Source organism: Megascapheus bottae, chromosome 13, assembly GCF_031878675.1.
Source record: "Megascapheus bottae isolate mThoBot1 chromosome 13, mThoBot2.hap1, whole genome shotgun sequence".
Classification (NCBI taxonomy): Eukaryota; Metazoa; Chordata; class Mammalia; order Rodentia; family Geomyidae; genus Megascapheus; species Megascapheus bottae.
In genome coordinates this window covers 709,507-724,630 of record NC_143521.1, presented here as the reverse complement: position 1 = coordinate 724,630, position 15,124 = coordinate 709,507, and the positions used below count along the sequence as shown (strand labels likewise).

Sequence of the window (15,124 nt, the reverse complement as noted above, 5' to 3'; positions counted from 1 at the left end):
AGCCTATTAGCATTATTAGCAACAATAAGAAGAAAACTAAAAGGATTCTGAAAACATGTAAGCTATTGCTTACTGTAAGTCTGGATAATTATCTACTTATTTCAGTAAACCATCTCTAGCCTTTGAAATTATTTCTACTGACTTTCTGTTTTATCTTTTAAGAAAAATGGAAGAAAAAGTATTCATTACTTCTGTAGTAGTGTCTCCAATAAGAATATTAATTATGTTTCCATCTACAGCACAGTTAACAAGAAAGGTTCCTTTAGGATTATGTGGGAGTGGAACAGTAGTCACTTTCACTTAAGAAAATTATTGAGAATGGAGTTCCTTGATGAGTTATAGTCAAACAGCAAAAGCAAGAGGAAAGTAATTATTCACTCACTGTGAAAAAGTTGTTCCTAAATCCCAATCTCTATTGCTGACTCTCCCAACCCTGGAGATTCAGAAGTGATGTGCCAGTTATCCTTGGTTTTGATTTCCCTATGTTCATTTACTACAAGCAGATATAGGTAATGCTTCTCTTTTAGAACTTGAAGTGTCTCATTAGGCCACATTGGGTTATATAGATGGAAAATAATTACCTTAATAATAACAAAGTAAATATTTGTACCTACTTGAAATACCAAAAAAAAAAAAAAAAAAAAAAAAGCTTGTTCTGAAAAGTTAATCAAGGGGCCGGGAGTTTGGCCTAGTGGTAATGTACTTGCCTAGCATGCACGAAGACCTTTGTTCAATTCCTCGGTACCACATTCATAGCAAAAAAGCCGAAAATGGTGCTGAGGCTCAAGAGTAGAGCTCTAGTCTTGAGAAAGTCCAAGGACAGTGCTCAGACCATGACCATGAGCTTAAGCCCAGGACTGGCAAAAAAAAAAAAAAAAGAATTTAATCAAGAGGCTGGGAATGTGGCCTAATGGTAGAGTGCTTGCCTAGCATGCAGGAAGCTCTGGATTCCACTCCTCAGTACCACATACACAGGAAAAGCCAGAAGTGGTAATCTGGCTCAAGTGGTAGCACACTAGCATTGAGAAAGCCCAAGGGCAGTGCCCAGACCCTGAGTTCAAGTCCCAGGACTGGCAAAAAATAAAAAGTAAAATGCACTCTAGTAATTTTAAAATAAAATGGTAGAGAAATCATTAAAAACATTTTTACTAGAATTAGTTTTCCTCCTCCATAGACTACAGCATACTACAGATTGCAGTATAAATGGCAGAATTTGTCATGTGCATACATCCTAAGGCCAAATTATGCCTTCAAATGACATTTTGTTGAAGGCCAAATGACAGAAAGCAGGGTTTGGTGCACAATAAATTAAAATTTTCTTAATGACAACAGATTTGAGGGTATTCAATACAAAGCTCTTAGCCTTCCTTTTCCTCCTGTGACATTCCCTTCAAGGCACAAAAGATTATAAACAGTGAACAAGACAGAATATTTTGAATTAAGAAATTTAAGCTTCTACAACTTTTATGTGTGGTTGAAGCATCACCAAAGGACAGAGAAAAGAAAAATAGGTAAATTGCCCTCAAAATGAAATGATGTTTAAATAATTTGAAAGTCTCTGCAGTTCAGTTTTGTAAAGATTTTAAATTCTATTTTATTGGTTGAAAATAAAATTTGCTTTTAGTTACTGATGTAATTTATTAAATATTGTGTTAATTTTATCTAATCAAGCAATATTCTTTTTTTTTTTTTGCCAGTCTTGGGCTTGAGCCTCAGGGCCTGAACACTCTCCTTGGACTTTCTCAAGGCTAGAGCTCTACCACTTGAGCCTCAGCACCACTTCTGGCTTTTTTCTATGTTTGTGGTACCGAGGAATCGAACCCGGGTCTTCATGCATGCTAGGCAAGCACTTTAACCACTAGGCCAAACTCCCGGCCCCTCAAGCAATATTCTTAAATATGTTTATGTCAGAAACAATTGTTTTATTTGGACCAACCAAGTAAATTACGTTTGAAACTTTGGAAGTTAAGCTACCATTTAAACAATGTATGGTTAAGTGCAATGTACTGTAAAATTCTTCCTGCAGGACCTGTATAATAGGGCTACTTAAGCATCTCCAACCCATACGACAGTGTTGCCTTTTTCCACATCAGTGATCTCACAGTTTAATTTGTTAAGTCTTCCATCTAGAATGAAGAGGGAGTCCTTGGAGGATGTCATCAGGTACTGACCAAACAGGCCACTTCCTTCAATTTGCCTGTTCTTCTGGCTCCAAGGCCATTCTTCCGCCTGAAGTGGCTCCTTTAGGCCCTTTATCATCTTGACCTTCCCCGAGGAGAGCTCTGCGAAGAGTGCATCCGTTTGGTGGCTTGAACTGCCGTAGACATTGTACTGGTGAGCTTCGGTGAAGGACGGCTGAAAAGCTATATCAGAAATGTGCAGGTTTGTGTGGATAGCAAAAGCCTCCTGGACCTCTCCTCTGATAGTGATGTACTGCACCCGCACCAGCCCTTCTGTGTCGCTAACGCTGACAAGATAGTGGCCATCTGGAGACACATAGGGAGTGCCTGTCACATCATCATTGAACCCAATGATAGAGTCTGTCACACCATCTACAACTAGCTGTCGGGAACTTGCTCCCGAGCTGAAAGGTTTACAGCCAATGAAGTAGAGCCCTCCCAAGTGGGTGTAGGCCAGAGACTCTGGGACACATGAGTATGCCATCAGGTCAATTGTCTTGATGTACGACATGGTTTCCAGGTCAATTTTTTGTAATGTTGCTTCATCTTTGTGAAGAATAAATCCAAACCTGAAAAGATGAAAACCAAAATTAGACAGCAAGTCACAAATGGAAAACATGCTGTAATAATTAGAATGTTCCTATAAATCAATAAGTAAACCCAATGGACAGTAAAAGAAAAAAATTACTCTTGACCTTATTAATTAAACAGTATTCTACATATTCACACAGTGAGACCAAAGAAATATATGCTTAGGAGAGGATCACAAGGTTTTAAAAGCTATGAGCATATGATAATATAAAATGATACTTATTGGAATGAACTCCAAAATATGAAAACAAGAGTCTTAAATTATACTATGTACAGTTTTTTTCTTTATTTCCCTTTATCTCTGTTTTTGATTTCTATATATATAAGTGAAGTAAAGGAGATTGGGTCTATGCTTCCCCTGGATAATTGGCCCTTGATTGTTTCCTTAGATGTTTTGCTTCTCTATTAGGTCTGTGTCCTTATTTGGTTTGATTTGCTCATGACACTTTTGTTCAGTGTGATTCCACCCATCTTGTGTGGGTTTGGTCTATATAAGCTTTGTGTTAGTTACATTCTGGACTGCTGGTATTTAAGACATAAGTCCACCAATAGTCCTCCAGCTCTCCAATAAAGACTCAATTCAGCCTTTTAAGTGGTGTCTTCTTTGTTTCTTGAAATGGAGTTCCTTTACAACATAAATTTATCTGAGTTGAGGAAGGGAAGGGGAGCACAGAAATGATGGGAAAAAGGGTGAATCAATTCAGCACTGATACTCATTAGATTTTATGATGGAAGTGAACTATGTAACTTGAAGGTTGGGGGGACCGAGAGGGGGAAAACTTAGAGAAAATGAGGGAGAGGATGCCACTTTTCAAAAACAAATATACTCATTACCTGATATCTGTAACTAATTTCTCTGTACATCACCTTCACAATTAAAAAAAAGGAAAAGTTCCAACCCAAGAAATAAGCATTGACTAGCAGTCATATTAAAATTAACCTTCTGAGCAAACTACTTCCTATTTTAAGTATATCAGTCTGTATATCCAAAGAGCTAAAATTCATGCTTGAGGAAGTAAAACCATCTTAAGCATGTATGTAGTTACTGGCTTTAAGATATAAGGGAAAAAAATCAATCATTACATTATATGTCTCCTACTCTTTTGGTTCTGAATAAGATCGATTACCTCATATTAATCAGCAAAAATAAAGGGCTTGGGGAGAAAAGCATATGAATGTTTGTGTATGTGTATGTGGGTTTTCATCCATTTAACTTATATATTTTACATTTTTTAATACTGAGGATTGAACACAGGTCATCCCACATGCTAGGCCACTGCTCTACCACTATGCAATATTCCATATTATTTCTTTTCTAAGTTGTAATTTGACTGTTAAATAACCGGAACACAGCACTATTTAGTAAGTACATGTTCTTCATTTTCACTTACATCAAAGGACTATTTAATATATGTAAAAACTTTTATTTATTTATTTGATATAGACATATAAGGCTTCTTTTTATTACATTTTAGGATCACCTTAACTACTTTTGATTTTTATGATTATAAGTTTTAAATACAATTTTCTATTTTTTTCAAATGTCATTATCATTTTGCTATCTTCTTGTTTTCTTTCTTTTTTCTGACACAAAAGTTTGAATTTGGAACCTTGTGCTTGCTTGATTTGTCTGCTCAGGTTGTTGTCTACAATGTGAACTGTGACTTCAGCCTGTCTTTTGGCTATTTATAATGGACATAGAGTTGGGTTGACTTTAATGTCTTGGCTTTAGATAAATGTCTACCTTCCTGAGTAGCTAGGATTACAGTATGAGCAACTAGCTCCAGGCAATATTTTTATCCATTTAAATGACTTATCTGCACCATATCTGTTATTTTTCTAAGATTAGTAAGAATTTTCTAGACTCTCAGACATGGTAATTTTCTTTTTACAATTAAAGTATTGAGTTAGTTATTGAATATTGAATATTTCAGCCCCTGTTGAATATTATCCAAAATTATTCATAGTTGTACAGAAATTATATATTTTAAATTTCTAACTTATTGCCAAAACAGATCCAAACAACACAAAGGATAAGTTCAACAAAAGACAATAAAGCTAGGCATATTTACCTAGCTAGCTGACTGTAACCATAATTTTCAGTAGGTTGAGAAAAGAAGATCTAAGTTCCAGAGAAGACTGGGCTTTATAGAAAAATTTCAAAAGTAAAAAAAAAAAAAAAAAGCAGAAATAAAACAAGGCTGGGCGTTGTGGCTCCTAGCCACTCAAGAGGCTGAGATCTGAGGCTCAAGGTTCAAAGCCAGCCCAGGCACAAAAGGACATGATTCTCTAGAAAATAGTAAGTGGGGTTTAGATTTAGTGTAGGGTGGTAGCCTTGAGCTGAAGAGCTCGGGGACAGATCCCAGGCTGAGTTCAAGTCCCATGACCCACCCAAAAACAACAACAAACAAAAACAAAAGCAAAACAAAAACTCAAAAATGAGAGAGAGTTAGGATAAGAGTGAACGAGAGAACGAGAAAGCAACTATTTAACAAAATTATGTGAGAATAAATATTGAAAAGTCTTCAAAATGAATATATTTTGATTTAATAACATTGATTGAATCACCTCTGATAATATCCAAAGATAATAAAGTGACAGTATAAAAGAAAGTAAAATGAAAAAAATTTAATAATACTTGTTTTAGCCAATTCTGGGGAGTTAACTCAGGCCCTGAGCACTGTCTTTGGGCTTCCTTAAGGCTAGTGCTCTACCACTTGAGCCACAGCACCACTTCTGGTTTTTCTATGTATGAGGTACCCAGGAGTCGAATGTCGGTCTTTGTGCATACTAGGTAAGCACTCTACCATTAGGCTAAACTCTGGCCCTTATTTAATAATGCTTTAAAGATAGCCAATCATGTTGCTGTCACCTGTGATTTACTTCTGATGTGACAATAAGCAACACCAAGTTTGCCTATGTAAAACCAAATCATTTCTACAAATTGCACAAATATTAATACCATTAGATTCATATCACTTTAACATTTCAAATACAAATATATAACAATCACAATAACACAAAGAAACTCATTTAATTGAAATTAAAAAATGGAACAGCTGGGAACCAGTGACACACATCTATATTCCTAGCAATTCAAGGGGCTGAGATCTGAGGACTGTAATTCTAAGCCAGTCCAAGCAGACAAATAAGTAAGATTCCAACTGAAAAGTAAAAAGTTGTAAGAGTTGTCACTTATTTAATGCCACCTGTGAAAAGAAATATTGAGTGAAAACATGAGGCTCTGATTTCAAGCTGTAGGTAGTACCAGAACAAAAATAAGCAAAAATACACAAAATAAGGTTTTCAAAGAAACTGGTCATCCTACAAGTAGATGGCAGAGTATTTTAGCACTGCCATTTAGAAACACACAAATTTACCTGCCATCATATTTAATTTACTTTAATAATTTAGAAAACTGTGCCAGTTTTAAGTGTTTCTGAATATGTGTCTTGAGACTGTTATCCTGAAAGAGAATTTGTTTGTTTATATTAAAGAAAAACAGCAATGCACAGGTACTTCTTCAAAAGGTATTCTTAAGCATTTTTAGAACAAGAATGGAGAGTATATTGAGCAAGATCATTCTCTCTACTTTTATTTTTTAATAATGATTTTGTGGCTTTATTTTAATTTTTTATATTTTTTATTGTAATTAATAAAAGGGTTACATGATATTTGCCAGATAGAAGGTGTATTAATTCACATACATTGATACCCTTTCATATGTTCTCTCTGCTTTTAATAAATCAGGCAGTTTTAAGTAATATGATTAGAAAACTGTTAGTAGTGCTTGATTAACAGTATAATGCTTAACTATTACCTAATCTAATAACTATTACATTGTTCTTTAGATTTTTTTTTTGTATTTTAGATGGTATATTTGGATATGATTTCCAGAGTATTTCTAAAGGATAGGCATCATTTTAGAGTTATTTATTTGTATTTTCTAGGTCCTTATTACATGTGTTTATATTGTTCCAGTAAACAATTTGTACCATATCTATTACAGACAAAATGTTAATATAATGGGATAAAGTATCATTCATATTTTTAAAACCACTTATAAAAATTACTATTGAAGTATTAATGCTTAGTGTTGAGATTTTATAGATTTTTAAATCCTTTCTAAAGGAAAGAATCCTCAAACTGACAAATGAATCTATCTCAAATTTTTGTTTCTTGCCATCACAAATCTACAATCACGCTAGGTATTAGTAGCTTACACCTGTAATTCTAAATACTCAAGAGGCTCATACATGAGTATAACAGTTCAAAGCCAGACTGTGCAAAAGAAGTCCATGAAATTTTTATTTCCAATTAACCATTAGAAAAGTGGAAGTAGAAATGTAGCTCAAAATACTTGAGTGACAGCTTTTAGCAGAAGCACTCAGGCACAGTGCCCAGGCCCTGGGTTCATACCCCATGACAGACAAAAATAAAAAACAAAGAAAAAATCCCTGTAAACCATGAGTTTAATTATGCACTTTCATACTTACCTTAATAAAAAAATTATCTGATCAATTGTCAAAGAAAAAAGATGAATTTCATTCATTTATAAATATTAAGACTATGTGGGTATGTAGATGCATGAGTGTTACTTAGGGAATTACAAATTATGATGGAAGATATCATTTGTCTGATATAAATTGTACATGAGTTCAGAAGAAAAGCAGTAATAGGTTCATTTAATGTAAGCAATAAGCCAATCAAGTTTTGGCATTTCAGTTCTCTTAACCTTGAATTTTCTTGTTCCTTCAGGAAATGAATTTTGAATGCTAATGAGAAAGAATGAGACAAGCTCACTCTACTTCTGGACTATTTTGACTCTGATGCTGAAGAATGTGATCAGGTTTTCTGAGACACAACTGGTCCTTTTTGCAGATAATTAAAAATTTTAAAAATGGTCCAGTTAAAAATGCAGAAACTCTTTTTGGGGTGATCAAACTATATTTCTCTTGGCCTTTATTTTATTCTGTTAGGAGTAGAGATTGAGATGCATAAAGCTTCATGAAAATGCTTGTACATTTTCACCACTGATTTATTGCTAGGAAGTGATGTCTCTAATTTAAAATTTCCCCTAGTACAGATTGATATTCAGAAGTCTCCTACTGTTCATTAGGCTGTGATTAGTATTTATAAGAGTCTCTACTTCCATGCCTGCTTAGTATAATAAAATTCTGCACAGTACTAAGCCTAACATAGTAATTTAATGTTTGTCTGGATGTGGAAAGTGACTGGTATAATGAGAAATGAAAAACTTTAAACATATTCTCAAACTCTTTCTTCACTTGAAAATAATTATCATTAAAAAATTGTGTTCTCCAAACATGGTGATAGGAAGTTTTCATGTTGATGTGGGGAGTTAAAGTATTTTTTTTCTTTCCTGAACATTAAATTATTGGAATTTTAAAAGTTTGTTAAAGGTACAATTTAAATTGTTTCATGCTTCAAAAGAGTATTATGTGGATGAAATATGAGATTTAAATTCAGATCAACTGAGTTTTTTGGCTTAGGTTTTCAGTGTAATAAACCTTTTTACACATATGGTCTTATTGGAATTTCTCAGTTTCTGCAAGGTTCAATTTCTGCTGCAGCAGACAAGAGGATATCACATTACTTTGCTGTTGAGAATTAAAGCATGGGCCTGGGCACTGTCCCTGTGCTCTTCAGCTCAAGGCTATCACCCTAGTCCTTGAGCCACTGAGCCACTTCCGGTTTTCTAGAGGTTAATTGGAGACAAGTCTCAGGGTCTTTTAGGACTTGGCTGGCTTTGAACCACAATCCTCAGATCTCAGCCTCCTGAGTAGCTAGGATTACAGGTGTGAACCTCTGTGCCCGGCCCATTCAATTCTAAATCTTTCTTTCACTCCCACTCCTGACACTGGGATTGCAATTATTTTTAGGCTCCCACCATTGTCTAAGCCTGAAGACCTACTTTGGGATGTTCAGTCTGTGAAAGTGTCAACTAAATAAACCTTTTTTAAAAAAAATATGAAGCAGTGGGGCCGGAAATTTGGCCTAGTGGTAGAGTGCTTGCCTAGCATGCGCGAAGACTCAGGTTCAATTCCTCGGTACCACATACATAGAAAAAAAAGCCTGAAGTGGTGCTGAGGCTCAAATGGTAGAGTGCTAGACTTGAGAAAGTCCAAGTATAGTGCTCAGGCCCTGAGCCCAAGCCCAGGACTGGCAAAAAAAAATATGAAGCAGGACCAGGAGTTTAGCCTAGTGGTAAAGTGCTTGCTAGAATGCACGAAGACCCGAGTTCGATTCCGCGGTACCACATGCATAGAAAAAAGCCAGAAATGGTGCTGAGGCTCAAGTGGTAGAGCACTAGCTTTGAGAAAGCCCAAGGACAGTGGTCAGGCCCTTAGTTCAAGCCATAGGACAGGCAAAGGAAAAAAAAAGAAGCATCTTGTTCAGATATATATTTATATCAATGAGAATCAGATATCTACACTGGCTATAGTTTTCCATTTATGATTACTACAGAGATCACATGGACAATAAAATTTCTTGTTTTAGTTCTTATACCCACATTTATCCACAGGGTAAATTGCTCACACTGGTGAAGATTCAATACATTCCACTTTATTATTTTCTATAGTCTTATCAGAATAAAGAAAAAATATACTATTTTCTCCAGTTTTATCTCTGACTGCTGGACTCCATTACTCCTGACCTTGTCTCTGAGTGCTAGGACTGGAGGTGCCTCAGCTGCCTGCCTCTCCCTGCACATCTAGAAGTTCTGCCTTAATATTCACATAGGTTAGGGGACTCTAGGCTAATGTACACTAGGTGAACCAGAGTTTTGCATAGACAATAGGATTTGAAATAGATATCTATACATGTGCAAGGAGCTCAAATTTGTATACTGCCTATTCACAAAGCTGAGATCAAAGTGGTGGTAGTTTGAGATTTGCCTAGGCAGAAAAATCCCTAAGATTTCATCTCCAAAATAATGAACTAAAAGCAGTACTAAGGCATAGTTCAAGTAATAGAAAGCTAGTCAAACTGAGTGAGCTGAGAGATAAGATCTCAGTCCAAAGCCCAGTAATAAATTATTTTTCTTAAAACATACAAAAATTTTTGTGGCAATATGTCTATTTCTATGGAGACAAGCTGTGAGTATTTGTTATAACAATTCAGGACCCTTTGCCAAGCTGCTGCTCTGAAGAGTTAGGAAATGAACAGATGTAGACTGAGAAGCATGAATCAGATATTGAAGCCTGATAGAGAATATAGGATCAAATATCACATGCCCCTTGATCAATATGCTAACGTACTACAACTGAGTAATGACTGGTTGACCCATTGACCTCACTCAGACAGTGCCTGTTTAGGTCTGTCCACAGAGATACTTACAAAATGAAAGATCTTACTGTCAGTGGCACTGACAGGGTCTGCCAGTTCTTCTACCTCCATTTAACTTTGAAGTAGTTCATCACCTGATATGCTAATAAAGAAATCTTGTGATGATTATAATTTGCCATCATCAGTGCTGAGAAGATGTCTTCGTGTTTCTGTAGATACCCTCAAAATTGGTCTCATATGCCTTATTTTTTGAATGTTTGTTCAATTTGAAAATGCTAAAAATAGAGGGGTTACACTTACATAAGTCAAGCAAAGTATGTATTTCCTTTTGGATAATGTCATCCCTTCCTTCACTATGAGCTTTAGTGCAGAACTACTTGTCCCCAGTCTTCTCAGAACTCCTCTCAATAGTTATTACTAATTTTTTCAGGGATTAACTACTGAGATATTGCCTTTCCACTAGAAGCCAGAAAGGAACTATAAGCCTCCTATCTATCCACTCAATCCTTCATAAACACCGTCACATGCAATTCTTCAGATTTCAGCCCCAATCTTTGCACACATTTTAATACACTGGAATGAAAAGTGGTGAGGGGAAGTTAAAGATATTTGTGAAGTGAGGTTATTCAGAGACTCTATCCAGTCACCACATTGATGCAATGTGCACCAAAAATAAAGAAATGATCCAGTTTTGCAGGTTCAAATTATTGAAATCATAAATAATGAAATAACACTCCAGAGCAGAAAGATTTGAAACCCTTAATTTTAGTTGAAATTTAAGTAAAGGTGACTAGATGAGATACTAAATGACAATGTCTTCTCTACGTAATCAATATTGTAATATGCAACCCAATGTAATATTGTAATATTATCATTCTGTTATTACTGACAGAGACTTTTCATGGACAAAACTGTAAAGGTGATGTAAGCCATAATTCATTGGTTTATTATTTCTTTTATATTTGTTTTTGGTATCTCTGGCTGACACTTGTAAGAAAAGTTTGCATTTTATTTCCATACACATATCAACGATGGAGGTTTAATTTGAACTTCACACAAATAGTTTGTTAAACACACCTCTTTATCAGGGAGAGGTATTGCTCATATTTGGGAGTTAAAAAGCACAGAGTACTAAAATTGCCACATTTATCAAAGATTTTTAACTAAAACAAGATCGATTTGTGAGAACTATAGATTCCTAGAGGGATTTGTGAACTGATAACATTTAAAATTTTTCTGATTTTAAAACCTAGGTTGAAAAGCTTAAATAAACAACACGAGCTAGGTGTGGTGGCTCACACCTGCAATCCTCGCTACTCATTAGGCTGAAATCTGAGGATCATGGTTCAAAGTACTAAAGTCCATGAGACTCTTATCTCCAATAAACCACCAGAAAACTAGAAGTGGCATTGTGGCTCAAGGAGTAGGTAGCCTTGAGCTGAAGAGCTCAGAGACAACATGCAGGTCCAGAGTTAAAGTCTCATGACCACAACAACAAAAAAATTGATACCCTCATAACTCATTTGCATAGGCATAATTATGTAAATTTTACAGTAAAATATGTGGCTATATTATTGCATTTCTAGTTTTAATTTCCAGACATTTTTCCCTTAAAAGAGAACTTGTTCCTGAAGGAGATGGGAAGAACTAAGGGTCTCTTTCCTCAATGGAAACTATAGCCCATTTAAATGACAGGATGCTAAAAATTTCTGTTCTGATTTTCCAAAAGAGTTTTGGGAAACTCTGTAAATATGGCAGAAGGGATAAATGTAGTTACATCCTTGTGTCAATTGCTATCTTGAATTTCTGTTGTACCAGGTTTTCATTTGAAAAGAGTTTATATTTGTCTGCATTCCAGAAGGAAAAGAGTAAATTACAATGAGAATAATTAGGAGGGAGAACAATAAAGGGAATGCTTACAGAGAAGGGCAAATTGGCCAGAAGGGATAGAACAGTAATATTGTCAGCATAAAAATGAAGCTGTTGACACTGCTGAATCCTGGAAGGGCAGAATTATATAGACATTTATGTGTTCTATGTGGATCTGTGAACTTTGATCTAAAGAATAATCTGGTGACCAGCAAATCAACAGAAAAGATGTTGCTGGTGGTAGATATATATTCTGGTCTCACTCTTTTTTATAACCTCAGTCTGGCTTCTCATTGACTAGGCCAATCTGAAGCTAACTTTCTTGTCTTTTAGAATTAAAATTCACAACCTTCCTTACTATCACATCCTCTCCAAATTTATCAATCAGTCCATCTACTGGCAACATGTTCACATGATTAAGTGGTTAACTAAAATATAATAGACAAGGATTTTAAATCCTATAGATGATTATGCCTTGGACTAAATTACAGAAGGAAATGGACATGTTTTAAAAATATCCTATATCGTCATTTATTTCATTGAAAAAATGTAGAAAATATTAATATTTTGTTTTAAGAACAATACAAAGCAACAAGCAAAGAAAATATTACATACTTAATGTACATGTACACTAGAGTTTGGAAAAAGGAAATAGGTACAAGGAAGGAATGGAGGAATTAAACTAAGAAAGGAGAAAAAGCCTCACTTATATTATTAAATAATATATGCTCTTAAGTAGGAGATGTTATCCATGAGCTTAAATACATTTACTTTCTCCCATCCCAAACTTAAATGAACTTTGACTGTCAAGAAGGACACCTGGCATTTGAGGAAAGTTCAAGTCAGAAATGGATAAGCGAGAAATCACTTTAGGATATATATCTTTTTATTTTTTTAATCATTTCAGGTACTTTCCCATTCACATATTTTTTTTCTAGGGAATATAGATCACAAAAAAATAGGAAATTTTCTTAACAAAATTTAAATGACTAATTTTATATAATAAGTATAAATGTTGGAAAGCACATGTATGCATGACATTCTAGTATTATAAATTCAAGCTACATCAAAAAAATGCATGGGAACCAAATTTATTGGTGAAATATAATGAAGTTTCCAGAAGCAGCTTAATGTCATATGTAGAAAATTAATATCACAATAAAGTACTTTATTACATTAGTAGAGAAAGTTCAGGCCATATACTTGCTGTGTTGAATTACTGAGAAACCTAACTTAGACACACACACACACACACACACACCACACCACACACACACACACACACACTCATATATATAATATTTATATATATATATAAAAACTTTACAAGACATAATATCTGGAAAATTCAAGTTAAAAATACAGACAAAATGCCAGTTGTTCACACTGATAATCCTATCTACTGACAAGACAAATCTGAGGATTGCTGTTCAAAAACAGCATAGACAGTAAAGTCTATGAGTCTTACCTCTAATTAACCACCATAATCCCAGAAGTAGAGGCAAGGATAGCCATGCACAAAAAATCTAAGGGTTAGTGCCCAGGCCCTGAGTTCCGGCCCAGCAACAAGCACACACACAAGCACACACCTACATGTAATATTAAAAGATTAATATTATAGATGGTAGTATAAAAAGAAGCAAAAATAAATAATTACTAAAATGAGATTTTAAGGAGATTGGTGGAAGATGGCAGCGGATCAGGGTGAGTTTTTCTGAGCTCTCGCCGAGATACCAGTTCTAGCATCGTAGGAGAAAGTTTATACCTAAAGATCGATTCTAAGTAAGCTTTAGCACCACAGAGATCTTAGTCAGAGAGCAAAAAGTCAGGCAGCTGGCTCAAGAAGAAAGTTTGGAGCCCATACCATTGACGGTGCGGCAGCCGCGGTGCCAGCCTCTCCCTAAGGGAGGAGCAGTGGAAACAAAGCCTCCTTCAGAACCTGAACAGATAGCACTTCTCAGTAGTACAGACCTATTGGGTACAGACAGAGCTTGACCTGGAGCCTCGAGGCCATCACCTATCCTATCCGCAGACCTACCAGCTTCATGGAATCAGACAACTGAGGGAATTTTGAGTACATCATTAAAGACATTTTCACCCTACTGGCAGAACAGCATTGGGAAGGTAGCCCCTCCCTGACCAGCTGACAACAGTGCCATCTTGACTACTGGCAAAGATACTGCCATACCAACTGGGGCCTAAGAAGTGGTGATGGCAGCACCATCTTTCAAAAGGGCAAACGTTTTTCCCAAAGTCAGCTTATCCAAAAGTGTACTTTCCTGCACTAGCACCAGTAGTTCCTGCTAGGCAGGGCCACTCTCTCTGTAAACAAAGCCAGAGGAGGTTCCACCCCAGGCTCTCTGCTGAATTGGCTAAAACTCAAGCTACTGAAAATAGTCGACTTTCTCTTGCCGGACTCATAAAGCTCACCGCCTTACCAGTAAATTAACCTGGGTGAACTGTCACAGAGTCTGCAAACCAAATCTGTAAGGCAGAACTTTTTTTGCCCAATCAAGCAAACTGGTCGGAAAAACCACAAAGCTAAATCACAGGAGGAGAAAAAACCCGAAAAACCTCCACAGAGTAATTGGATCCCGAATTTAGTGGAGACCTAGGTTTCCTACTTCCCACAAAAAAAAAATACCTTTTTTTGTTTTCTAACTATAAGTTTTTCAAATTTTACTACTTTTTTCACTTGCAATTTTACTTGTTCTTTTTTTGCCATTTTTACCTCCATCCTCTTTTTCCCCCTTTTAAAAATATTATTTTGTATTTTATTTCATTTCTTTTTACTTCTTTCCTTTTGTCATTGTGGTCATTCCTAGAAACATAGTGACAGCATTGTGTACAGACTTGTTAACAAGTTATATTTTTATTGATGCAGTCCCCTGCTTTTTAATTTGTCGGTTCTTAACCTTAGTATTTATAATATTTAAGAACTCACAATTGTGAGGTGTCCTCCTTTTTTAATTTTTAATTTTTGTAATTTTTTATCTCTAATCTCTCCCATATGTACTTTCCTCTTTTCTTTGTATATTCTTTTTATTTTTATAAGTTTTACCTTATATTTTTTCTAAATTGTATTCAATTATTTTCACTTTCTATCACTTTAGATCAGTTATCCTCACTCTATCCCTTTCCTTCATTACTATATTATTCTTACACTCCTATAT

At 35.4% G+C, this 15,124-nt stretch overlaps 1 protein-coding gene across 2 annotated transcripts in view; it reads right to left on the bottom strand.

Annotated features, from left to right (window-relative positions):
- Positions 1-630: 630 nt before the first annotated feature.
- The window catches only part of Fstl5 (follistatin like 5), a 570,877-nt gene continuing 556,383 nt past the window's right edge, over positions 631-15,124 (bottom strand). For both annotated transcript variants that reach the window (XM_090343981.1, XM_090343982.1), the window contains one exon: positions 631-2,749. In XM_090343981.1, the coding sequence (XP_090200107.1) occupies positions 2,047-2,749 (703 nt within the window). In that variant the 3' untranslated portion in view covers positions 631-2,046. The remainder of the gene's footprint in view (positions 2,750-15,124) is intronic.